This window comes from Diplotaxodon limnothrissa, linkage group LG16, assembly GCF_057381915.1.
Source record: "Diplotaxodon limnothrissa isolate DT_005_m linkage group LG16, D_limnothrissa_male_GT1.1, whole genome shotgun sequence".
NCBI lineage: Eukaryota > Metazoa > Chordata > Actinopteri > Cichliformes > Cichlidae > Diplotaxodon > Diplotaxodon limnothrissa.
The window spans coordinates 8,510,353-8,536,574 of NC_140611.1; the positions used below are offsets into that span (position 1 = coordinate 8,510,353).

General features: G+C 40.8%; 2 protein-coding genes across 2 annotated transcripts in view; both read left to right on the plus strand.

Moving 5' to 3' along the window:
• Positions 1–2,434, plus strand: part of wars2 (tryptophanyl tRNA synthetase 2, mitochondrial) — a 31,660-nt gene extending 29,226 nt beyond the window's left edge. The window contains exon 6 of the mRNA XM_085374877.1: positions 1,836–2,434. Coding sequence (XP_085231003.1) covers positions 1,836–2,284 — 449 coding nt within the window. The 3' untranslated portion in view covers positions 2,285–2,434. The remainder of the gene's footprint in view (positions 1–1,835) is intronic.
• A 7,315-nt stretch (positions 2,435–9,749) lies between these two features.
• Positions 9,750–26,222, plus strand: part of tbx15 (T-box transcription factor 15) — a 33,861-nt gene continuing 17,388 nt past the window's right edge. Inside the window, exons 1-3 of the mRNA XM_085373851.1 lie at positions 9,750–10,248; positions 16,310–16,517; positions 19,358–19,459. Of these exons, the coding sequence (XP_085229977.1) occupies positions 10,062–10,248; positions 16,310–16,517; positions 19,358–19,459 (497 nt within the window). The 5' untranslated portion in view covers positions 9,750–10,061. The remainder of the gene's footprint in view (positions 10,249–16,309; positions 16,518–19,357; positions 19,460–26,222) is intronic.

Consider the following 26,222-nt stretch of genomic DNA (forward strand, 5'->3'; position numbering starts at 1 on the left):
AAAATGTACCAACCAAATGTTTTTATACACGAGGCCAACATTTTGAAAGATCCCACCCTCCTTCTACTTTCATTCCTCATGATTAGCGGTATGGTGGAAGCACGGGATGGAGTCAGTCATGTGTGCATTAGAGCTTTGATTAAAGAAATATCGTCTTCCTCTTGTATAATAATTAGGGAGGTAGATTTGGAGTGCATGTCATCAAGATGAGTTTAGAGATGTGTGTATGCGTATATGTATGTGCCGAGTGTGTATGCACTCTTGCGTGTAATCAGTCGGCAGTATATAGCTCATACCAGTGGACCCCACCCTCGTTTCTTGTCTTTGGCATAGCAGAGTTGGCAGTCAGTGGTCTTTCCTTTGAAATGAACCAGAGTGTTTTAATTTGCTTTAGATAAAGACATCTTGGCGTTGATGAACAGCCCACATGTGGCCTGCTTGTACAGGACCAAACAAAGAACTGGAGCTGGGGATGATTTTAAGAGTGAAAGAAAGAATGAAAGGAAATACCGGCTCCCGTCATCTGCTGATCACTTCACACTCGCATGCGTCTGTTTCACACCGGGATATTTTTACAAGCGCACACAAATGTGTCAGGCAATCCTATTTCAGCCATCTGAACATAGAGGAATAAATGGAAAATTACACCTAGCACCTGAAATCTCCCCAAAATGCAGATATTTTAATAATTAGACGTTTAAGTCATATTTAAAGTGGCCTGACTGAAACGCCTTTTTGACCATTTAAAAAAATAAAGAAGAAACAAAGTCAGATTCTCTCAAAAGGCTGGGGCTCGCTTACATTGCTTTTAGCTGTCAGCTTGGACTGAAATCTGCACTCCGGACCTTTTTTGACTTGGTTTTTCATCGTTTGGCTGACCTGCAGTTTGATTAGCAGAGGCTGTTAAAGTTAAACAGCCTGAGACGAGAATGTGTCGACACTGCTCAGGCTTCTGCATCCACCTTTTGTCTCGGTGTAGATTTAGTACAAACAAATCTCAAAAGGCGTTATTTTTAAAGCAATAGATTTCTCACGTGTTTGGATCTTTACTGGTGAACCGCTGTGGAATTAAAGCGCTTTGAAGTCAAAATATTCTTTTTGGTACTCACCGGTATTTCCAAACAAAGGAAAAAAATCAGAGTCAGGCTTTAGTAAATATGTATTTGTGTTTTTTCTCCCTATATATATGTATATATAATATATATATTTTGTTGTTTTGCAGGCAAACCTTTACCCGTATTCCTTGGAGGTTATGTTTTTTGGTAGTGTTTGCATGCATATTATTGTGTCTGTAAACATGATTGGTTGAAAAGTTTTGAATGAATTCTTGTGAAACGTTGTAGGGGTGTAGAGAGGGGTCATACTAACGATCCATTAAAATTTGGCTCTCATCCACCAGGGTCCACTTAATGATTTCTTGATTAAACAATGAGAAAAATCCTCATGACTTCGAAATTATGATTCTTACAAATGTCATGTGTATTGTCAGCATATAGAAAATGCATTAAAAGTGTGTTTAAAAGATGACAAAAAGATTCTATATACGAGTAGATAGATTATAAATTCCCTTAAAAGTAAATACTGCCCAAAGATTGAGCTGCTTTGGTGGACGTTTGCACTTTGGTGCTTCTTGTCTTCCTCTGGGACCGGTGATGCTCAGCGTTGCCTCAAACATAATAGAAAGCAAATGCTTTCTGATTTAATCAGAACCTAAATTTCTTGACCTAATAATTTTGAATTTTGCCAAATTCCTCCACTCTTACGTGTCTCATTTAGAAATAAAAGTGTTTATTACACTGAGAGGTTTTCCTGATCCCTCTCGTTTCTCTCCGCAGGCTCAACACGAAAAGTCAAATCTCTCCGCGACGCCTCAGCCAAAATGTCCAAGTCAGACCCCCAAACGATGGCAACCATTTCCGTCACAGACACTCCTGACGACATCGCTCTCAAGATCCGACGAGCCGTCACAGACTTCACCTCTGAAGTTACCTTTGACCCGGAGACGCGTCCTGGTGTTTCCAACCTGGTAAACATTCACGCTGCCGTGGCGATGATAAGCGTGCAGGAGGCTGTGTCTCAGGCGAGAGGATTGGACACTGGAGCCTACAAGAAGCTTGTAAGCGAGGCTGTGATCCAGAGGTTGACGCCCATCAGAGAGGAAATCGAGAGGCTGAGGTCGGACCGGGCTTACGTGGAGCGAGTGCTGGCTCAGGGGACGTGCAGGGCGCGGGAACTTGCTGCACCTGTGCTCGCAGAGGTCCGACAGAGAGTGGGCTTCTGCTGAGAGACAAGAAAATGACCCCACATTTATACTGTGAGCCTCTCGGTAAATTACTGCTGCTGGTGGAAAAAGACTCAGCAGAGTGATGCTGGTCAGACTTTACAAGGGTGACTTCTTATTTTGCTCCGTGTATGTCCTCAGTGAAATCAAAGTGGAAGCTCGTCTTTCGATGCAGTTGTTGCATCTTATTTGCTTTTGCTCATGTTTTACATAATCATTCGCAGCCTGTTTATTGGCCTTCTGATTCAGGCTGAATGGGTTTCCTCACAAGCCATCGTTTTATTTTTGTCATTATTATTTTTTTTAGAACATTTTATCTTCTTGTTTCGAGCCTGTCCAAATAAAGATTTAAAAGTTGTGAAAAATGCTTCTCATTTAAACCGTCTTCACTTACAAAAGTGAGCCAAGTGTGCTTTCACAATTAACCTCCTAGGACCTGGCGTCCACATATGTGGACATCACATTTTGGGTTATTTAGACCAAAATACTCAATTTTGCTCTACAAGGGCCTGATATCCACTTACGAGGACATTATACTGCTACTGTTCTATCGAAATTTTAAACGAATATCCTCAAATGTGGCTCTGATTTTTCATAAAAACAAAAATAAGGTAAAAAAAATAAATCTGGTAATTCTTTGTTTTTACATTCATCGGGCCCCAATATGCCCAAATATCAAAGAAATTAAAAATGCATGCCGTGGAAGAGTTCGGGTCTTAGGAGGTTAAAGCTGCAGGATTAAATACTTAAAAAATAAACAGTGACATAATAAAAGGATCCATTCTAGGTTCAACATGTGGAAGAGGTCCTGCTTCCTGACATTGAAAAGTTCTGTGTTTAGTTGGGAGAAAAAAGCTGAGTGAAAAAGATTTTTGAAATGTAAATATATTTGTCAGTATCATTTAAACATTTGCAGCTCAGCCGTTGTTTGTTCTTTTGCCCTGGGTGTCTTATTGACAGTTGCTTGTGCATGTGTGTTTCAAGATGCAATGTGATTGAACAAAATGAATGAATCTATTGTAACATTCCTTTTTGATTAGCAGCCACATGTAACGTGCACGTAATTACACATTCCCCACGCACACACACTTGTTTGAAGTCCCTTTATTCATTCATTTATTTCTTTTCTGCACTTTCCCATAAAGTGTCTGCTTACACAAACAAACACTGAGTTAGTCACTCAGGTTTTACACGCGGTCCGTTAAACGCATTTATCCAGTTTACTGTTAACGAGGCTGTCCAATAGGAGGAACCGTTATAGTCTTGTAATACTTCAGCAGGGGTGTGAGATGTACCTTGAATATTTCAGTAGGAGCAGTGACTTTAAACATTTTCGCCCCACGTCTCTCCCTTCTTTTCTTTCTTCTGTTTTCTTTCCCGTGCTCCCTCTGCTTTTATTTCTCCTCTTTCCTGTTTTCTCTTCTGTCTACGAGTGGTTATTTCATCAATTCTGCTCACTCCCGCTGTTATTATTCCTTCTTCCTACATTATACCCACTATTTTATTTTATTTTCTACTCTCTGTAATCAGCTTTCTGTTCTTCTGCAGGGGCATCCCCGGGGCCTGCACAAACACACACACGCACATTATGAAGCTGGACTGCGCTGTCGTTTTTCCATCCCGGTGTTTACCTGGGAACAGACCACATCCCTGCATGGTTTACTTCCCTTTTGCTGCCCCCCCCCCCCCCCCCCCCCCCCCCATGTTGGCATAAGGAGCTGATGGAATATAAATAATATATAGGCTGCATTTATACGGAGGAGCGGGCTGTAAATCCCGGCGACCTGCTATGGGACCGCAGCACTGTGACAAATACCTGTTTTTGTTTCAGAAGACACGGCGGCAGTGATATAGTTGCGCTGTAATAAGTAGTGCGTTTCAATGTGAAGGCGACACAGCAGCTCACCCGTTTTATGCGTGGGGGGTAAAAACTTTAACAGAGTCGTAGTAAATGCGCCTTTCTTTCTTTCTTTCTTGAAGAAATCACCGTAAATCGACCGGGATCCACGTGTCGCGTGGAAACAGCCACAGACCTGAAGAATATAAAAAACGAGACATTTTTACTGATGTTGACCTAACAGGGTGTCCACGCAGTGAGCAAAAGAGGAAGCTGGTAAACCTTAAACCTCGGACATTATTGCCCCCCTCTTAAATTAAATATGTTGCTCAGTGTTGTGTGCTGACACGTGATTAATTACCAAATAAAACACGTGACACTGTTTCTCTTGCGCTTTTACCCAACGCGAGGGCAATTAATTTAGCATGCAGGCTTAATGTTACACGTTTTGATTCTAATTTGATGAAAATTTGGATATACGCATGCGCTGTTCAACAAAGTTTAAAAGCGTGTACCTGAGAGAGGCAGATAGAGAGCTATTAGAGCTTTGGGCTAATTGTTGGAAGAGAGGATAAAGTGTGAGAGTCCAAATGTGCGTGTACGCATGTGCGTGCGCGCGCTAGCGACTACAATTGTGTTTTTTTGACTTTCTGCTGATCGTGGCTACACCGCCTCTTCTGTAAAGGCTTCAAATTATTTAAAAAACTTTTTTAAATTTAAAAACAGAACAGAGAATTTGTCCCGATGCTATTAATTTTATTTAGCTGCTGATTAAAGTATTTTATCTATGAAGGTATGAAACTATAATAACACACACAGCTCCATTCACTATTCACATAGCCTCGTTCACTCAGGCTATGTTTTTGCCATTCATAAGTGCTTTATATCTTACAATCATACTCCGTTGGATGCATCGAAGAGCAACTTGGGGTTAATATTTGACATGCAGACTGTATGCCAAATATCCACCAAGCCTGTGATTAGTAGATGACCTTCTTTACCTCCCGAGCTGCCCCCCCCCCCTCCCCCCAATTTATATAATCGGCATTAGCATCACACTGGGGAAGTATTCCGCTTCACCAGATACATTCAGATTATGGACTTTTTACATTGAACATTACTGTAAATGAGCCCCCGAATTTTTTAACTTTTTAAAAATTTTCAACTAGTGTCCAGTTTTAATTATGACCTATATATCTTTATCAAAATACACTAAAGGCCAAGGCTGTGGGACCTAGAGGTGCTGGGGGTCGAAAAAGGCAGACCTCGTAAATAAATAAAGGTTTAAACACTTAGTGCTAATTGTGTCATTTTTGGAATTGTCTTAAATTAGTTACACTCCCCCTCCGCCCCTGACAAAATGACGTTACATACTAGTGAGCGGTAGAAGTGGTGGATTAAAATGTCTGTGAGTTAAATGTCCTCACAGATACACGTCGGAACAGCAAGTCACATTTGGACCATTATGACCTGCACCCAGATGAAGGTAACGCTTTGGTTTATTATGATGCGCAGTTTGACTTTATAATTATTCAGTAATTTCACAGTCCTGTCTTTGTTGCAGAAGGGTAGGCTACTTCACAATCCGTATAAATTTTGCATTAGGGCCGAGTATGAAAATATCCATATTTGGAAAGGTTCTGGTCAGCAATACGAAAATATGTTATTTTATATATATGTATATCATGACTTGTAGCTGACCGACTTGTATACTGCTGTTTGTGCCTGACTTGTGTGTACGCGCGCACGCACGCGCGCACTTGAGCATCTTCAGCTTCAAGTCTTTAGCTCTGCTAAAGACAATCACCAAAATTAACTACTGGGTGATTTCGTCATGTAGCTTATCCAGAGTGTAATGGTTTGCATATATTCGCCTTAAAAACGGAAGGTTTCCGGGACACAATTCCCTCTGGGGTTGTGCAGGGCATCCGGATCGTGCCAAAAACTGATTTCCGGTTTTCATTATTAAAAACAAAAACTTGTCAAACCTATGTCATTAATGATATAAATTAATTTTAAGCCAGAAACGACATTTCAGTTAGAAACTGAAATCGGCTTTTGGTAAAATGCCTAGATCCTCCGTGATCCAGGCAAAGGAGCGTCGCTGACATTAAAAAAGGATTTCTTTAGAGTGGTCTGGCCAAAAGTGCAGCAGAAATTGCGACATTTATCCCATAATAGTTCTATAAAGATATTTTATTAAGTATCCAAAAATGACTGGATTGTTTCTAATATAGGTACAGTAACACAGAGTCATAAATGTGCTTGTATTTCTTTATTTTACATATAACAATATAATAATATTGACTATGTACCAACATAAGCAAATACATTTCACATAAAGAAAAAACAATAAAATTCGCAGTCAATTTTTGGCAGATGATCACTCTTTGGACAAAAAAAGGAAAAATTAAATTAAAAAAAATCTGCAAAAAAAAGTCCGCGTGTGTGTGTGTGTGTGTGTGTGTGTGTGTGTGTGTGTGTGTGTGTGTGTGTGTGTGTGTGTGTGTGAGTGAGAGTGAGAGAGAGAGAGTCGGGGGGAATTTTACAGCTCAGGCGGAAGGTGCTTACAGAATCCGAGAGTTGCTGTCAGATTGCACGCTCCATTGCTCTCTTCGTCCCTCGAGGTCAGGCGGGGTCAAACCCTTCTTTTAGTTATTGAATATTAACTGCACGTTTGACCGTTTCCGCCCACCACCCTCTACGTGTCGATCTCGCGGGGCCACGCCGGATTTAATCGAAAACCTCACTGTGGTCGACGAGGTATACCCTAACTCCGATTACTAAAGGAATCTAAAAGGGAAAAGAATTTTTAAGGAAACGGATTTATTAATACTGCCCACTCATTTCATTTATTGATTTATAAAGCACATTTAATAACAACAGGGAGTTGACAAAAGTGCTGTACAAAATAACAATTAAACAATGGCATTAACAACAACAACAGGTACGAAAATTAAAAGAAAATTAGGATAAAAGAATTGGTAACTCTCATACAGTTTCGAAAGCCAGAATAAAAAAATATGTTTTAAGATGCAATTTAAAAAGAGTAACAGTTGGGGCCTTTCTGATGTGGAGAGGTAGATCATTCCACAATTTCGGTGCCACAACCGCAAATGCCCGATCTCCTCCATCCTAGACTTATGTAAGGTAAGGAGCAGGTGATCGCTTGATCGAAGGGCTCTAGAGGGCGTATAAAGCTGCAATAGGTCAGACAAATAGTCCGGTGCCTGCCAATTAGCACTTTATAAGTCAAAAGTAAGATTTTGAATTTAATTCTAAAACGCACTGGAAGCCAATGAAGGGAAGCAAGCACCGGAGTAATATGCTGGTGTTTCTTCACACGAGTCAAAAGGCGAGCTGCAGCATTCTGTACAAGTTGGAGCCGGGCCAAGCTGGACTGACTGACACCCACATATAGTGAACTGCAGTAATCCAGCTGAGATAAAACAAACGCATGAATTGCTCGTTCCAAGTTTCTAAAGGATAAAAAAAAGATCTCCGTCGCTTGCTTCACTTTTTGGGTGAATGAGATGCCATCAGGGCTATAATTGGGATCTAAATGGCAAACAGTTGGTTTTAGTGTTTAACGAGTTTCCTCCCACGGGGGATTCAACGTCCCCCACCCCACACCAGTGCGCACACAATATTTACTTGTTTACTTTTGGAAGAATTTTACGCACAAACATTTTTCTTCTTTCTTTTACAAAACATAAAGAATAAATAAAAAGAACCCGTGATATAGAGTCACACAGACTGCCACAGTTTGTTATAATATTCTAACACAGAAGTCCGTATTCCTCTTTTATCCAAGTAATTAGTTCAAATATGTCCGCAAACGTTTTGCGCGCATATTACCATAAAGACCGTAGCGCAAGTAATGTCCTTTTAAGCCGCCACAAGTTCACATATTAGTATACCTGCTGCGTTGATCTCTGTACAGGATAATGAAACTACCCACCTCTATTTCTTTTTTGCAATGTGCTCACCGTTTTTCTTCAGTGTCCTGCGAGCCATCCTCGTGTGCGCGCAGTATTTATTTCAAGATGACAGATGCACAGCAATAACCTCTGGAAAGCTCCTTTTTCAAGAACGGCACTCTGACTTGGGGCCTGCCCGGTTCCCACAGACGCGTTTGTGTTGACTGATCACACAGGCAGCGATCATCCGCGGCTCTTCCCCACCCCTGACACTTTTCGACCCGCAGCTGATGAAAAATGTGTAAATTATTTCCCCCAGCAGGAACTGATCGTCCCCGAACTGAGCGTCAGGCCTGCAGACTGATCACGTGCAGCTCAGCAGCTCAAAACAGTCTCAACAAAGGGCCGCCGATTTTTTTAAAACAGGGATTTGATCCCAAGAAACCGATCACCTTCCCGCTGTATTATATTATAACGCTGAGCGTCATTTTTGTATCAATATTTAATTTTTAACATTTGGTTGCAAAGGTGGGGCTAGTCTTCTATAAAAGCTTTTCTACCTGCCGGTAAAAAATGCTTGGAAATACGCTTCTGCGTCAGGCCAAAATATTACAAATAGTACATTTTTACTTTCTCAACTAAAAGTTTCTATTTTCCAATCGTTTAATTAGCTGGAATAAATAATCGTTTAGTCAGATTTATTTCAGCCTGATATTATTCCATTATTGGTTTTATATGTGTCGGGAATTTAAATGCGGATTGTTTGAGGATAATTCATTCTCAAATTAGACAGTTATTAACATAAATATGAAACAAAACAAAATAATCAGCCGAGAATTTGATGGCAGTGTGTTTTTCTCTCTCCTTTTCCAAGCAAAATGATCTCATCTGAAAAAAGATGTCTCTAAGCCCTGGACGCGTATGTTTCTTGCGACTCTGTTTTTCTTTTACTGACCTGCAGATCTGTTAAAAACGACCCCTCAACGAGCTGAGCAGAGCACAAGAATTTCACTTGCTAATCGTCTCGTTCCGTTTGCTGTGTCCTGAGCGCACAGCTCTGAGATCAGCCCACCTGTCCTGCTGAAGCTCTGTTCCGGTTCCTCAGCTGTCGGGCTGACACAATGGAGCTGTAATTGAGCTTTTCCTGCAACGACTTTTAATGATGGAATCAGGTTCAAGCACTTTGTGAAAGTGTAAAATATCAGAATAATATTTTGTGGTGGTCTCCGTGAGGCCGAAGGCCTCTGCAGTTCCAAAGCTGATGATCAACAGTCAGATTAGGACTTAAAGTGAAGTTGCAGGATCTGGGTATCAAAGACTAAAATAGGTGTGTTGCTGAGGTCTTTTTTTTATTTTTTATTTTTTATATATTATTAAGCCCATAAAGTTTGAACTGATAATGATCTGATTGGTGTATTTACATGAGGCCCTGCCTTTAATGTCGATAAAAGCACAGTAAAAACACATATGTGTCTCCATATGATTCATTATGGAGTAAGTTCGTTAGGCTGTTGAAGTCGGAGAGATGGCTCCTTTTCCCGGACGCGCTCCTTCCTGCTGCTGCCATTGGACAAAACACTTTGTCTAGCTCTGTGTTCTTACTTCTCATTGGACACGCGGCTTTGCCAGAGCGCAGGAGAGCCGCCCTCTGCGCCTTTGAGAGAGAGAAAAAAAGACTCCTCCAGAAGTGATTATCAATCAGAGAGAAGTGAGGGGGACAGAGAGAGAAAAAGACACGGAGTGGAAGCACGGAGAAACGCGTGAAGCAGCACACCGCATCAAAAACACCGAGTCCTGCCGCGCTGCCAGGATGACACAGTCTTCCAAAAGTTTGTCGCTGCGTTTCTAGTCACAGTTGGGATTACTTTGGACACTTGGTGAGTTTGCGATCCGCTGTAAACACTGACGTGTGCATTTTTTCTTCTTCTTCTTTTTATTTTTTTGATTGTTTTGCTTCGCTGCGTTGGACGGACGGAGTGGGTTTTTCGCCGCTTCCCCCCACTTAGGGTGGATTTTGTGAGAAATGAGTGAAAGGAGGCGATCTGCCGCAGCTCTGAGCTCTAGAGCCCACGCTTTTTCCGTGGAAGCCCTGATCGGCTCCAACAAGAAGAGGAAGCTCCGGGGCTGGGAGGAGAAGGAGCTGGAGTTGTCCATGGAGAGCCTCGCCACGGACGGAGAGGATCCGGCGCACTGTCTGGATATGGATCCCGGTCAGTGCGCAGACACGCACAACATCGCTCAAATGTCACTGCAGAGCACCGCAAATCCACAAGTCCCGAGTCAAAACGTGGCTCTGTGTTCAATGACCCAACCCCGTGCAGAGCACACAGAGTCCACGCTCCACATTGTTCAGCTCTTTACATTAAACAGACTGAGATGCAAGCCTGTGGAGTTATGCGTTTTGGTCTACAGGGATATTGTCTCATATATTCAGCATATGCGTTGATTTTCATCAGTAACAACAATAATAATAATAATGTTAGGACTTAGTTGATATTTGGTAGGTTTTTTGTGGGTTGGCCAAGTTTTGACTCTGGACTGGCGGATTACAATGTGAAGCTGCACCAGAAACACATAAAAACACATTTGAATCAGCTGTTTGCTCCTTGAGCCATTTTAGCCCAGCAATAATCTGCTTGAACTGCAGGGAGGCCTCAGTTTACTGCAGGAAGGTGCACTGGTTGAAACTAACCACTCAGTCTAACACGTTTCATCCTCGAAGAGGAGCAGCCTTTAAATAGTCACAATTACACTGTCCTCTGATGAGAGTTTAAAAAATAAGTTTCTGTGGAGAATTGCATTTTGCGCTTAAGGCGCACAAATTCGCAGAGCAGCCCGTCCATTCTCCATTCACGAGTGCGCACAGAGAACGCTTAAAGAAAAAGAAAGAAATCAAATGTTGTCAGGTCATCTGCTTAAAACGGGTAAGCGCTTTAAATGTGTTGTATGAAACTAACAGTCACACAAGATGATTATGAAATATTTGAGTTCATAACTGCACTCAAGTAGTGGAAAGGCGGGTTGTGTAAAAGCAAAGGAAAACTAAATAATAATAATAACAATAACAACGGAGTGAAATAAATATCACAGTTTAGAAAGCGTGGCAAAAAATAATTATATTTTATTGTAAGTAGTTTTATACGTATCCTTAAAACAAGCATGCGCGATGAAGCAATTAAAAAAAATAAGTTTATATAGTTTGTTCTTTTTTTATTTTAATTTTTAAATCATAGCTTTTTTGCAGCTCAAAACAAACTTCATTGTAAGTTTTTTGCGCCAAGTCAGCATTTCTATATTTTCATTGCGCAATATAATTATTTTAAATAAAACATAATCTGTTTTGTCTCAGCAATCTTAAGGCGTAATGCGTGGAGATTAAGTAACCCTGCAAAATAACCCTGACTGTTTTTTTTGTTTGTTTTTTGTTTTATTAAATACCTTGAGGCTTCGCTTTGAGTTCACAATGTTCGTTTTTCGCTTCACGGGTTTCAGCTGCAATTCAATTTAGTTTTATCTTTAAAATCATTCACGAAAAAAGATTTTTGTTAAGTCGGTCACTTGAAAAGTAAAATTAATATAGAGGACTAAATGAGCCGTGTAGATAATGTACGCTATGCACATGTGAATTCACATTAGTTCGCCGCGTGGGCCTGTGTGAATCAAGTTCTATCATAACCGCATCACTGCTCATTAAATGTTTGTATGAATGCGCAGAAAGGTAGAAACTGAGCTTTGAGCCTTGAGCTAGCTCAGACGGTCTCAGGCCAACACTACCTCGCCGCCTGCAGCAGTCTGACCTTTGGGGTCGCACGGCTACTCTCCGGTCTTCAAACGGATCCAAACGCAAACCTTAAAGAGTAAAAGCAATAATAATAAAAATAACAAAAGCGAATAAACAAAACCAAACTATAGTTTTCTCGAGGGTTTGCCTCCCAGGAGCTCTCTTGGGAAGTTTGTTGTTATTGAAGGCCGTCCGTGGTGAAATGAGGAAGGTGGAACTAAACGCTGATTACAAGCAGCTCGTTTCTGTATGTGTTTGAAAGGGTAAACGCATCAAGAAAAAATAAAGCTTGATAGTCACTGAAAAAAAACCTTCAAGTCATTTACTAAAATGTTGTTTTTGGCTGCAGCGGGGAGCAGAAAGGTCTCTAAGTTCATCTCCTCATAGTTTTTGTATAGTTTCAGAATTTGTGGCTGATTGGACCAGTTCCTGGTCCCTCTGTCCCGCTCATTAGCAGGCGGATTCCTGGCAGGTTCCGCGGGCCCTGCTTGAGTCCGAAAGCCTCCACTTTGGCGCGTCGGGCGGAGGTGACCGAGAACAGCGAGTCTCTGTGGTCAGATTATGTGGTTTAGAGGAATCCTTAACGGAGTGATTTTATTTTTACTCAACTCCAGGCGATGCTGGAAGCCGGCTGGTCGTATAACACGTTTATTAGCCTCAAAGACAAGGGCAGGACTGAGACAAGCACAGAACTGAACCAGGCTCGGATTTAACAGCCTGCCTGGAAGAGCTCAGCAGCTCAGTTAGCTCTGAAAAAACGTTGTTTTGTTAGACCTCACAGAACTACTTCCACCACACACTCATAATATTTATCCATTAAAACATCGATTAACAAGTTAAACTACATCTACTGTGAATTCAGAATTATGCGATTTGTATGGCGGTAATTTATAATAATTACTTTTTAATACGCAGAACTGAAGCCATGCAACAAACTGACATTTTGCTAAAAATCGGGTATTTATAACCTATTAAGGTCAATGTAAAATTATATATTAATGTCACTACACCGCTCCTTCTGTTTGCCATTTCTCCAAAAGCTCCCTCTCTGTGTAAGCATGCAAGCTGATAGAGAGAGATGGGCTTGAAGTTTGCTTACTTCCAGTCTGCATCAGTGTAGGAAACAGGTGCTCTCACGGTGTGGATGGTGTTACTCACTGGTTTCATGCTGGGCAAACCGCCGCTGTCCACTTCAGATGGCGTTTTTCCAGTTTTGCAACCTAAGACATGACATCTTTTATCAGTGCACCCCAACATCAAACGGATATTTGCAGATCATTTCAAAGGGATATATTTGGCATGTATTTTCAATTTTTTAAAAAGTTGCATGATTTGTAATATTACCTACTTGTGGAATTGTTTTGAAGTGTTGCAGCCCAAATCAGGTTAAAAAGGTCAGTACTGTTCATTAGAAGGAAATTAATAAGACATCTATACTCGATAATTTAAACCAGTATTTTACACTGATGATATAGATCCGATCTTGAAGTTTTAATTGGTGATAAAATAAATTCAAATAACAATAATCTACTTCCTCATTACTTCCAGCATTTTCCTTATTAACATATTAATAACTATCTATTTACAGTTCAACCCCGCTTGAGTTCTGCTGACAGTGTAGTGACAAAATGTGAACTGCAACACAAGAGACCACTGTAATGTACAGCACAGACGATTCAGTTCTGGCCAATTAGTGGCTTAGCATCAGTGTTAGTCTCAATTTAATAAGGCCTGGCATGAGCTTAAAGAACCACAAGATGCTGGCCCCATGTGATATTCTGTTTGTGTGTGTGTGTGTGTGTGTGTGTGTGTGTGTGTGTGTGTGTGTGTGTGTGTGTGTGTGTGTGTGTAGCTAACCACAGCAGATGTCATGACAGAATTCTGCTGAGTGGGCAAATTTTTGTCTATCAATAAATGTCAGTTTTTATTTGTTCAGCATAAAGTGGGAACTTAAGCTCTGAAACAAAAACCCAGGTCTTATAATCTTGGCGCTGTGCGACTCTGGACTAAAGGTTTTATGCTGTGTTTCCTGTTTTGCTCGATTTTGACACATTTGCTCTGAGTTCTTAAACTGTGACCTGACCTCAGACGTGCCATTTAAATCTACACATGGACATAACGCACACATTGAGCTCTACCTGCTGCTAGGTATGTTTGCCTGTTTGTCATTTAGGTTTAGAGCTCTGCGTTCGTGTGTGTGTGCAGCCGCCGAGTGGCAGAGGACAGGTCCTTCAGCCTAGTGTCAGGGCGGCCCGGCTCCAGCTTGGTCCTTTGGTTCGCCCCCTCTGCATCTTGAAGACATTCATACCAAAATTATCTCATTTAATCGAGCTGCTCATGCTGTCTGGAATGCATCTGTTTCCTCTGAGCGCCTCTGCTTCACACACCATCAACTAGCTTGAGATGCCAATAGTGGATTGCACAGGGTAGCTTTTCAGCCCATGTTTACTGCAAATATTCCAATCGAGCTTAATTTTGATGGCACAGAAGTTCGCATTCTTTATTTGTTTGGAACCTCGTTACTGTTAGAGTGAACTAGCAAATGTGTTTAGATTATTAGAAGACCCCAATTCAACACTGAAACCTGACAAATGATATTCTTGTAGATTTATACCCTTATTTGAGCTTCTTATTTTAATTTGGTGACAGACTTACAGTTGTGCCACACAGCTTGAAACAGAGTTAATCAAACTTCACTGCGGACATTATTGAGACTGATGGTGGTGCAAGGCTGAAAACACTCAACCCTAGGCCAAAACATTATATGAAAATTATATACCAATAAAAAAAAAGAATAAAAGCAAATGTCTAAAGCAGGTTAACAATAGAAGTCTGTTTATCTTAATAAAATAAGGTGTTTAATTTTCATTGAAAGCCCTGAGTTTGCTTGATCTAACCTTACAGGCCCCTTTAAAAATTAATTAGAGCAATACAGACGTGATTTTTTCTTCATTTCACTTAAGCCCTCCATCCTGTCCTCTTCCTTTGGCACCAGGAGCATGTGTTTATAAAGTGTGAGGGGGCAGCTGAATGACTGTGTGCATGAGTGTGAACAGTTAAAGGGAATCATGTGTGACAGTCCTCACTGGCTGCAGTGACACTGGAAGGATCTCCCAAGAAGATGATAGAAAGACTTTCTCCGTCTCTCTGTGGTCACTGCACCCCTCGCCCCCTGCTCTTCCTATCTCTCCCCTTCACTCTCTTGTTTCCAGCAGGGTTGGCTCGGCCTGCACCTCGGTGTTTTTTTCGCCTGGGACTCTGTCCAGTCTCTCAGCAGCTCTGCATTTACATAACCATATTTGTGTGCCCTTAGTCTGCCAAGTCAACCTCCTTGTGTCAGGGCCCTCAATAAATAATACATTATTAGATTCTTTTTATTTTTTACTTTCTGGGTGGTGGTGGTGGTAGTGGTGGTGGTGTTGGAAAGGGTGTAGGATATTCGGCTATAAACTATTTCTGAGAAAAGTGAAACGAGAGAAAGCATGTGGTGATCTTGTGAAGGTTTCTATCTGGATAAAGTGCAGGTTCAAAGATTTGAGCAGTGAAGTTTTTGGCAACCCAGCTGGAAAAAAAAGATGATTTTTTTTTTTTTATATTTAAGCCCTAAAGGTTGAAATTTTAAATCTAAAAGATATCACATGTGTTAAATCACATTACAGATTCAAGCAGAGAAAAGGGGGCAGAGCAACTGCTGGTTGTGTAAGTCTACATTCCTCTTTCGGTGGAAGGGATTTGGGGGTTTTACAGCGTTTTTTAAAATTAATTCTATTATTATTACAAGAAAGTAGCTTTTTTAGTGTAGAATGCAAACTTAAGTAACAAGTGTTTCTGATGTAAATAACACAGCTACAGCTTGGGTGACGTATTTCAACGGAGTAAATTGAACTTCTCACAGAAAGCCACTCGAATTTCTTCGGTGTGCTTTTTATTTTGTCCGCTGTATAGTAGCCTGCTAGTTTAAAGCACACTGAAATAGGGCGACGTGAAATAAAGTGAGGTCACTCTGGTTGTTTTTTGGGGGAATTAGAAGCTCAGAAAGATGGAAAAGCTCTCCTGTAGGTCTGGATTTGCTTCAAGATCGGAGCAACGTTTTATCTGGTCTAACGCTGTGACTGCGCTGATGACTTTGAACGGTCAGTCTGTAAAACTTGGTCCAGGAGGAACACTTGAGGGGAAATTTCATTTGCTAAATGTTTCCCAGTAGAATTCTTCATTGTGTGGCCCGACTTAAAATTTAATATTTTCTAAGTCGCTTTTCAAAGGCCTTTACGCAGCATTTATTCTGCTTTTGACACCGACCCAGAACTCCATGACGAGCCTGAGCCAGTAAGCCAAACGCTTCTCTCCGGCTGTAGCCGGCAGGTGATTTGGAGTCAGCCGAGAGAACCGCGCTGTACTTTCTGGCCGTGCCAAGTTTCCTGCATAAAGCTTAAAGCGCTTAATTCCACTGTTTCAGAGCTGCCTTCTCATCTTCCTCATTCCCCCCACAGACTCAGAGGCGAGTCCCGGCTCGGACGGAGAAGGTCTAGCCGAGAGGACGTCGTGTTCTTTCGGCTCATCTGCCGATCTGGCCCCGGGCCCCTGCGACCCGTCTCCCCCGGCCTCCATGGATGAGATTCAGGTGGAGCTGCAGTGCGCGGACCTGTGGAAGCGCTTCCACGACATCGGCACGGAGATGATCATCACCAAAGCCGGCAGGTAAGGTTCATATACACCCCCTGCTCCATCCAAACTTATCACACACATCCACCCATCTTTTTTTTTTCTTTATTTTATTTAATTAGAGGTAAGCGTATGAAAACAAGTCTCTCCCGCACAGGCCTCTCTCTCTCTCACTCTCTCGCGCTCTCTCTCTCTCTCTCTCTCTCTCTCTCTCTCTCTCTCACACACACACACACACACACACACACACACACACACACACACACACACACACACACACACACACACACACACACACCTCTGCGCTCTGTCTGGAGGGTGTTAATGTGTTGCACATGCAGGCCGCAGTGCTGCGTTCAGGCCCTCGTGACGCGGCAGGTTATTCCTGATGTCGGAAAAGAAGGAGACCTGCTTCTAATCAATCTCTGTAACATGTTCCGGCTTTTTTGTGCTCTCTCGGGCCAACAGTCCAAACACGGAGCGAGAACAGAAGTTGACCTGCGGATCCTGAAGGAAGTACCTTTATCCCTGCGCCCGCAGCGCCGTGCGTTTCCGACATTTCCCCGCTCGCTCCACAACAGTGACTAACAACACCTCTGATAATGTTTCCACTTGAAGGCAAATAGCCCCCTTTAACACTGTATCTGTTATTCCATCTAATTACACTCTGATACTCTTTACACTTCCGTAGAACAATTTGCCTCTTTAAAATGTTTTAGGTCTATTGAATCAAAATGTTTAGGAAACACTGCGAAATGTTCATGTAAAAATCTCATTCATGTTTGTATTATTATTATTATTAAAATTATTATTAAAATTATTATTATTAAAAATATTATTATTATCAATACTACTACTACTAGCAGTATTGATAATTAAAAACACTTCCATTCCCTAACTATAGTAGAAATGTATGTAGGCCTGTGGGAGAACTGCTTTTTCCTTTCTGCAACACAGCTAAAAAAATAAATTCTAAAAATATCGCACACTACATTATTATCATTATTATTTCAGTTTAACAGGTGAGTTGTATTTGTTTTACATTTAGAAGAATTATTATGAGATCTGCTTTGGTCCATCCTATTGAGCTTTTTTCTTTTCCTGTTGCAACACTTTGGAAACCTGAGTTCAAATATACCCAAAGCTGTTTCTCAGCTCTTCCTCTCTTCAGATTGAAATACGGTCTCATGTCGCCCTCCTCCCGCCGTCACACACTACACTTGGCCGTTTTTATGAATTGGGTTTAAATTGGTAATCGGCTCATAAATAGAGCAGCAATCAGTTTGCGCCGAAGCAGAGTGAAGGCGGACGCGACCGTCGCCGAACGTATTTCACGGCCTGCTCATAATAAGCTCATAAATCCAGAAGAGAAGGGAAGCAAGAAAACAGCCCTCTTTTCTCATTAGGCAGGCCCCGATTTACGACCGTTAAACGCACAGCCGAACAACGCGGCGTTTGAAGTGCAAACTGAGGAATTAAGCTGAAATGTCTCCCTCTCCATATACAAACTTTTATTTAATATGGGTGCAGTTTTTCCCTTTAAATTGGACATTTTTCATGCGGTTTGCATCACTTCCAGTCTCAGGCTTTGCAGGCTATAGTTTCCAAATATGAAGAGCTGGTTGATAATATTTAGGCATAAAATCCAAATAAATCATCGATACAGGATAAAAGGCAGTTTCAACTGTTTTAAAATAAGGTAATACACCTGCACAGTATTGTTAAAAGCCAAAGGTCAGGGGTCACTGGCTTGGCAGAATGGATAATACAATGAGGATTCTTCTCCACTTCAATAATGGAAATGATACACACAGAAAAATCAACTATATATATATATATATATATATATATATATATATATATATATATATATATATATATATATATATATATATATATATATAGCATAATAGCATTTTTCTTATAGATGCAAAGGGGATAATTAAAAAATATGTTCAAGAAACGTAAAAAAAATACATGTGATTTAAAATATTAAATAAATCTGGAGATAATATGTAAAGCTCAGAAGACTGTCAGCTGTACAAGGCAGAAGTTGTCCAGACTGGATTTATGGCTATTAAAGGAATAATCAGGGCTAATTGAAACTGTACACAGAAATCGGGGATCTTTGGAAAATCAAACGAAGTGAGATTCCAATGTCTTGAATAATTAGTCTACTTATCGCCTGTTTTAATGAGCATAAACAGCCTAAAATGTGCCTGCGTGCTGTCTCACATCCCTGCGTCAACAATAGCCGGACTGTTCAAATGAATGAATACACACTAATGTTTCCTCATTACAGAGAGGGAAGGCTGACAGAGCAAAAGCTGAAAAAAGTTTAATTAAATATTTTTAAATCAATGTTCTTGTATTGTTATCATTATTAATATAATTGTTATTGTTGTTGTTAGTGTAATTCACCATTTAATGTGGTGGTTATGATCATTAGTGTATTTTTTTCATGCTCCTAATACGAGTGTCTGCACAGTCGGCAGTGCTGCATCATGACAAACATCAGGAGTGTTTAGGGTGACAGATGTGCATACAGCAGCATTTCTTTGTTGTGTTCTTGTTTTTGTTCCCAATTTTTCTTCCTGTCTTTTCTTTTTTTTTAAACTTTTTTTGTAAATATTTAAAGCCATAAATATGTTTTATACTCCACAGTAGGAGTAAAAAAGAGACCCCCTTTTCTTAGTAGCACAGTCACTTCATCTGAAGAATGAGCTAATGAAAATCACAAAACCATTACATTTTATATAAATTTTATATATTTATAGGTGTGTGTATGCGTGTGTGTGCGTATATATGTAGTATGTTGTTATTTTGAAATAAATCGCTCTCACATCTATTACCATATGTTGCTTTTTTCCCTCTAGGAGGATGTTTCCAGCCATGCGTGTAAAGATAGCAGGTCTGGACCCTCATCAGCAGTACTACATTGCCATGGACATAGTGCCTGTGGACAACAAGAGATACAGGTACCTCCTGTTTGCACAAACATTAATGGGCGTGAAGGTTGATGTAGCCTAGTCTAGTGAGTAGCATCTAAAACAGAGGTCCTTCGCTAACGAAAGTTTATTTATGTTCCCTTCCTGTTCTACTCCCTTTCAAATGCAGAAATGGACTTCTCCCTACCCAAATGCCATTAAATCAAAAATGATTTCGTTCTTTTGGGTTTTGGTGGGAAAGTTTAATGTCCCGTGATGGTCTAAATGTTCTTTCAGATGCTTTTCACCCACGTCAAGAATTAAACTGTGGCGAAAATACTAAGTAATTGTATTTTATCAAAGCCATTAAACATGGTCGACTATGCAGATGTTATCTATCAGCAACAGAAGGGTACCTTTTGTTCGCTTCATTCTGACAGTAGCAGTCTCTTTGCCCAATAACCCTGCACGGCTAAACATGCACAGTCACATCTCTGTGTGGGAACGCACGAGCGAGCCTGCACCCTGCTGCTGCTGTAGCTGGACGCAAAACTCTACTTTCCTGGATGATTCTCAAAACGCTGGATGGAGCGTAAACATTTTGACCTAGTTGGATTGTTCTCATCTTCCTACCATTTCTCATGTTGGTGTCGTACATAACAGGATTTGGATTAAACAAAGATATTGCAGCTTTTTTCCTGCTTCACATTTTTCAAAACGGCTACTTGAGGTGTTCTTGTCGTCTTCTTGGCCGAGCAGGAAAAAGTAGTTGCTCCCATCATTTGATTAAGGAGAGCATGTGTAGGAAGAAGGCTCGCATGTGATGAATCTCTCTGGATATGCAATAAGACTGATATCCAGGCAGACAGTATTGGCCCCTGAAGTCAGAGCCAGAGAGAGGAGATTGAAATGTATTCATCATCCCACTGGCCAAGCAGCAGAGCCAGAGTCTGCCTGCAAATAGGATAACACTCAGTATTCGAGTCTAATCAGGGAAACGGGTGGAAAAAATGAGGTCAAAATGGGAAAAATGCAACGCTGCACATCTACCTGCTGCTGCCGTAGCTGACCGTCCAAGTTTTCTAGGCTGGGGTTCACCTGCACATATTCTACACAGACCACGTCTGGTTTTATTCTTATTATTGCTAATACAGGCTGGAACTTTGTCCTGAAGCAATAATAAGGCAAATAACCCATGACCTACATACTTATCTCAATCACAAAGTTTTTTCACAGATGCTGCTATTTGTGTTTCAAGTGATTTGGCAGTGGGTTCCCCTAAGCACTAAAAGCAATCACAGCAAAGCAGACAGAAAAATCTCATTTAGCAAAGGTGAGGTGTAATAACCTGAAAGGGTAAAAATGGCAAAAATCGATGTTTTATTACTGCGACATGTCTAATCCTAAAGATAACACAAAATCCAACAATGACTTACTTTGTAGATGTTGCGTCTTCTCCCAGCACATTTGTTTCACTCGGTCTAACCATTGTTACGGAAAACTGAAAACTTAAGATCGAAACAAATGCAACCCTGTTCTAAAAAGGTCGGTGTGCTGTCATGTAATGTGAATAAAAACAGAATGCAAATCTTTATTTAAGTGAAACTAGCACCACAGCACCTATCAAATCTTTAAGATCTGAAGTTTTATGGGGAAAAACATGGATTAAATGATAGGTTATAGGTCCTGATTGCAGACAGGGCAGTTTAGAACCTGCACCCTTGTTTCCTGTGCTGTTGTCATATGTGCAGATTGTGGTTTGCCACTGTCTTGCTGAAATAATCAAGACCTTCCTCGTCAAAGACTTAATCTGGATGTCCTCACACAAAAAGCCTCTATATCCTTCAGCACTACTGCGGTGCGTTCACTGACAGTGGATTTCAGAAGCTTTTCTGAGTTCATGGAGTGATTTCTGCTACACAAGTTTCTGTTTTTTGGCTTTTAACTTCACCACAGACACTTCTTTAGATTCCGTGAAGTTGTTTAAAACTGAACTTCAGTTGCTGAACAATTGATCCAAACAGTCTGTCACAGAGTGGCGAAGCTTTTTTCTTACATTTTAACCTCTCTGCGATGCTCTTTTCATACTTAGTGATGTTTATAATGCAACTATTTAGCCGTGAGCTATACGATGAAGTGCTTTTAAGCATTAAACACATTTTCCATTTCTCTCCTGCTCTGTTGCTGCAGTTTTTTTTTATTGCGCTTGTTGCATCATCATAATCAATATTCAAAATTCAGAAGAAAAAATGGAACCTGTCTTATGTTTGATAATAATAATACTTTTCCTTCTTTAGCTATAGTTTAAGAAAATATTCATGTTAGTTCTTATAATCCAAAAGTTATGGTTGACATCTTCAGCTTAAATTGGAAGTGTGTTTTTAACTTGCAGCGTGGATTTAATTTCAGATGTTTAAACAATGTTTTTCAATGATGAGAAAACATAAACAGCTCTTTATTTTTTTTCTTTTGTCTGGATAGATAAATTGATATAGCGCTCAAGCACTTTAAAAACATATATGTATTAATAATGATCAAATTGACTGACTTAGTGGCAACATAATTGCGTGTGTGTGGTAGATCTGAGTGTATCGGCAGTGTTTTACAGGGCATATTTTTAAAGCAGATAGTTTTGTTGCACGAAAGATGATTGCAGCGAGCTAGTTTGTTTTCGTGTGAGAGTGACTATTTGTTCAAAAGCTGAGTGCACCACAAATAGATCCCCTCTCTTTCTGCAAAACAAAACCATGTCATTCCCTGCAGAGAATCTCCACTCCCCCCACGACCACTCAAACTCAATTAAAATTCATTCATCAGGAAGAAATAAAAGTCTGCATAAAAGACAAATTAGCAAATTAAAATAAAGTGACTTCTGCAATCAGTGCATTTTATTTGACCTCCCTGCACCCTTCATTTCATTTCATTGTTTAATAATGTAAAGTTTTCCACCAGAGCGTATAGCAGACGTTCTGCCCTGCCGCCTCTCCTTGCTCTCCCACCAGCGAACCAAGACATGGAGGATTTTTAGAGGCCAGAAGATCTTGTAAAATTAAATAGGATTTTCTTCCTGGCTGGGGAATTTACCACAGGGCTTTGCAAACTGAGCTGGGAGCTGTCACTGGTGTGTCTCAGAGTCCCAGGGAGTTTGGGGTCTGGAAATAAGGTCTTTATTGGAATCGACTTGCTTTACTTGGGCTCACTGCCCCTGCTTAGGAACGTCTCATTGGTACCACGCTCATTAAATCTCCATATGTTACACTTCTTTTATGTGGACAGTCATTTGGTTCGTTCTGAGTTAAGGCCATTGAGCGTGGGGTCTGTCTGGCTCCTCAAGCATACCTCTTTGCTTCGAGTGTGTGGCAGTGCACGTTGCAGTTTTGCTTTAACATGCGCAGGTTCCTGCACAGAAATGGGAAAATGGATCAAACAGCCACCAACATATTCACAGACATCTACAGGGATAAAAGACAGATGTATGCAAAAATAATTACGTTACTTTAGTCATGGGGTCAATCATAGTTTCCCAACCCTATAAACTAATCCCATCTTAATTTTAAAAATGCTGTAAATGTACGTTGACTGGAAAATTGACTGTCCTTAACTTTCTTTAAACAAATGTTTATTTGCTTCTATTAGCAAATATTCTGTTAGGATTGTGTTTGGTTCTTTTGTGTTGAAGCAGGAAAACACACACGTAGAAAAGGCACAGAAACAGCCAAAGATAGACAGTAATTCCTCCAACCAGGGTTCACCAACTATATCTTAAACATAGTCTCCATTGAAAAGTCAAGTTGTAAAAGTAAATCAACCTTCTTGACTGTTGTTTGATCTTCATAAGTATAGAAATAAAAGAACCCATATGATACTCAGAAACAATTAAAAGAGCAACAGCACACACACACACACACACACACACACACACACACACACACACACACACACACACACACACACACACACACACACACACACACACCCAAAGAGCCTTGTCAGATTTGCATGCACAGCCGCTGTTCATTCCTCAAAACTCATCTGATCGTTCAAAGCCAGATTCATGTAATCACATCAATTCCAGACATTCTTTTTCTTTATGGCAGTTTGTGAGGACCTTAGATCTTTGTATATAAATAGAAACACACATATAAAAATGAGTGAAGCCTAACATTAAGGAATGCGTACTCAAAGGGGAAACACGCCTCATTGGGCCTTCAGTCTGACATACTTATGAGGACCACTTTGACATCAGCCTTAACCGGTACCTCATCTGAACCCTAAGCCCACTTTCAGCTTTGAATAATCCCAGTATTTTTCTTATAAACAGTAACCCTGCTTCACGGGTCCTGTGAGAACTTACAAAATAACTTCGCAGGGCAGTTTGGGCCTCCCAAGCATAGAAAATCAAGAGCACACGTGTATGCGTACGGAGAGCTGCTGGTCTTCTCTTACAAACTCAGAAGTCAACCCTGAATGGTAACTCAATAGCAATATTTACTCTGTCAGTACAGTAACTCAATATACTGTCCGGGCTTGGCAAGTGTGTAAATATGTGTTTTTATGTGCATGCCAGCCTCTGTAAGAGTATACGTGTGATGAGCTGGACAAACACACACACACGTGTATGCATACAGACACATACAGACTGACAACCATTTTTCCCTTCTTTTTTCTTGTGTGTTTTTCTATTTGTGTGTTTCAGTGTCCCAGTCTATATGACTGTGTTTGTGTGTCTGTGTGTGTGAGAGACAGAGAAAATTGAGAATTGGGCCAGGCGTTGCAGTTCAGTTTTGTCAGCTGTATGGTCTGGTGCTGGCTGAGGGACGAAGTTCCCCTCCCCTCACCCCCATCTGCCCAGTAAGAGTGTCACATAAAGTCCGGTCTTTATTGATCGTGCCGGTGCCAGATGGCAGATTTATGGAAGATGAAAGCGAGGGACTAATCAGATTTCCAGTCCTGTTTGGGGCTAAAGTTTCCTCCTTTCTTAACACGTTCTCTACTACGCTGAGCATAACCCTAAACAGCAGTCCAAACAGGAAATTACAGAAACGCCTGGCATCCTTTGTGGGTCTGCATATGCATGTGTGTTTGTGTTAAGGTCAAAAGTCAGGACCATGTGTGGAGGTGATATTAGATAACACGGTAGTCAAATAGGGATTTCTGTTAACTGTACCAAATCTCTGCATTTAATAGCAAGCAAAGACATTTTAATAAATACCTTTTATACATGTTATATTTTAACTGATATTTACAATCGGGAAGAAGATGTATTTGTTATAAAGTTTCAGTGTGGGAGTATATATGTTATCATTCATGATAACAAACAACCAGAGAATTATTACCAACCGATATTTTATTCAATTTTGGTGGAGACCAAAAATGGAGCAAAAATAAGAGAAAAAAAGGAAGATACATATTATATTATTATTACACCTGTTCAGGTCAAAACACCAGGTAAAAACATGTCATAACAGTGATCAGGAGTGGGGAGAAATCTCATGTAAACTCCTGTTTTGGTGCGTGGGAAATCCACAAAGAACGAATCCATCATAGATTAATGAATGATGAAATGGATTGGAATAATGAGTGTAAAAAACCCCCAGAATCAAATTGGCTTAATATGGCATCTCATCATGTGGTTTCTGCAAACTGTGCAGAAACATTCAGCTTTGTCATGGTTTGCTGAAAACTGGATTCCTGTGATGATTACGCTGTTTATGGTGTAACAAACAGGGGAGAGAGAGGAAGAAATACCAATGAAAACTTTGGCTTGTGTGGTTGTGGAGTGCATTAGACACGAGGCTGTTAACAAAGACCATTTGCAGATGCAGCCTGCAGTTCAGTCGGTGTCTGTGTGTGCGTATGCGTCTTCACTCCTCAAGTCCAAGCCACTTAAGAAAACATATTAAGTAAGCTGAATGACTTTTTACTAGTCCAGCATTGAAAACGTTCTTGTGAGGATTTTTAAGAGTTTGTTTGCTAAAAACGCACACATCAGTGTACCCAGCACACGGGCCTTCCCAGGCTTTTCAATGCTGTGATGTGTGCGAGCTGTTGGAGTGTCATAGGCATATGTAAGGGGTCATGGCTAAATGCTCCAGCTTGTAGCAATGCAAAAACGGGACTCTCAATCCTAACTTTCTTTGGACTTAATCTTACTGGCTAAGCTTCATTCTTTTTAAACATGCAAGGCTCCTAAAAGCAAAAGTTAAAAAACAACAATGCAGCGCAAAGTGAAAAACACAAAGCTCCCAAACAGAGCACGAACCACTCCTCCTGTCTGACAAACATTTACTTACAAATGTAATATAGCATACTGACTTTAGCTCCAATATGGTGGCCAGAGGGTGTGTTTGCCAGCATTCCCAAAAACACCCCCTATATGCTTTTTCAAATGCTCACAAAGAGGCCGAGTTGGTATATTCTTTTTATTTTTTGTCTTGGACATAAATGTGTGGTAAAACGGGGTGGTGCAGCCCTTCAAGGCAATAACAAAAGGACCAAATGAGAGTTTTGTCCATGTTTCAGGGGTGAGTGATGACTTTGGCAGAGACGCTGCAGATAAAACACTTTCAAGTGAGCGCAGGGCCAGAACTAAAAGCAAACAGCTGTGCTTCCCACTCTCTCTCCCGCACTCACTCTCAGCCTCTCTCGGCGCTTCACTCCTATCTCTCCTTCACCTTTCCGTCTGCTGATTTCATCTCCCTCATTGTGTCCGTCTCTCCCGAAGGCCGCCCGTCTCGTCTCCACGCATTTTAATTCCCCCTCATTGTTTCTTGCATTATTCCCTTGTTTTCCATCGCACTCATTCCTTTCTTTG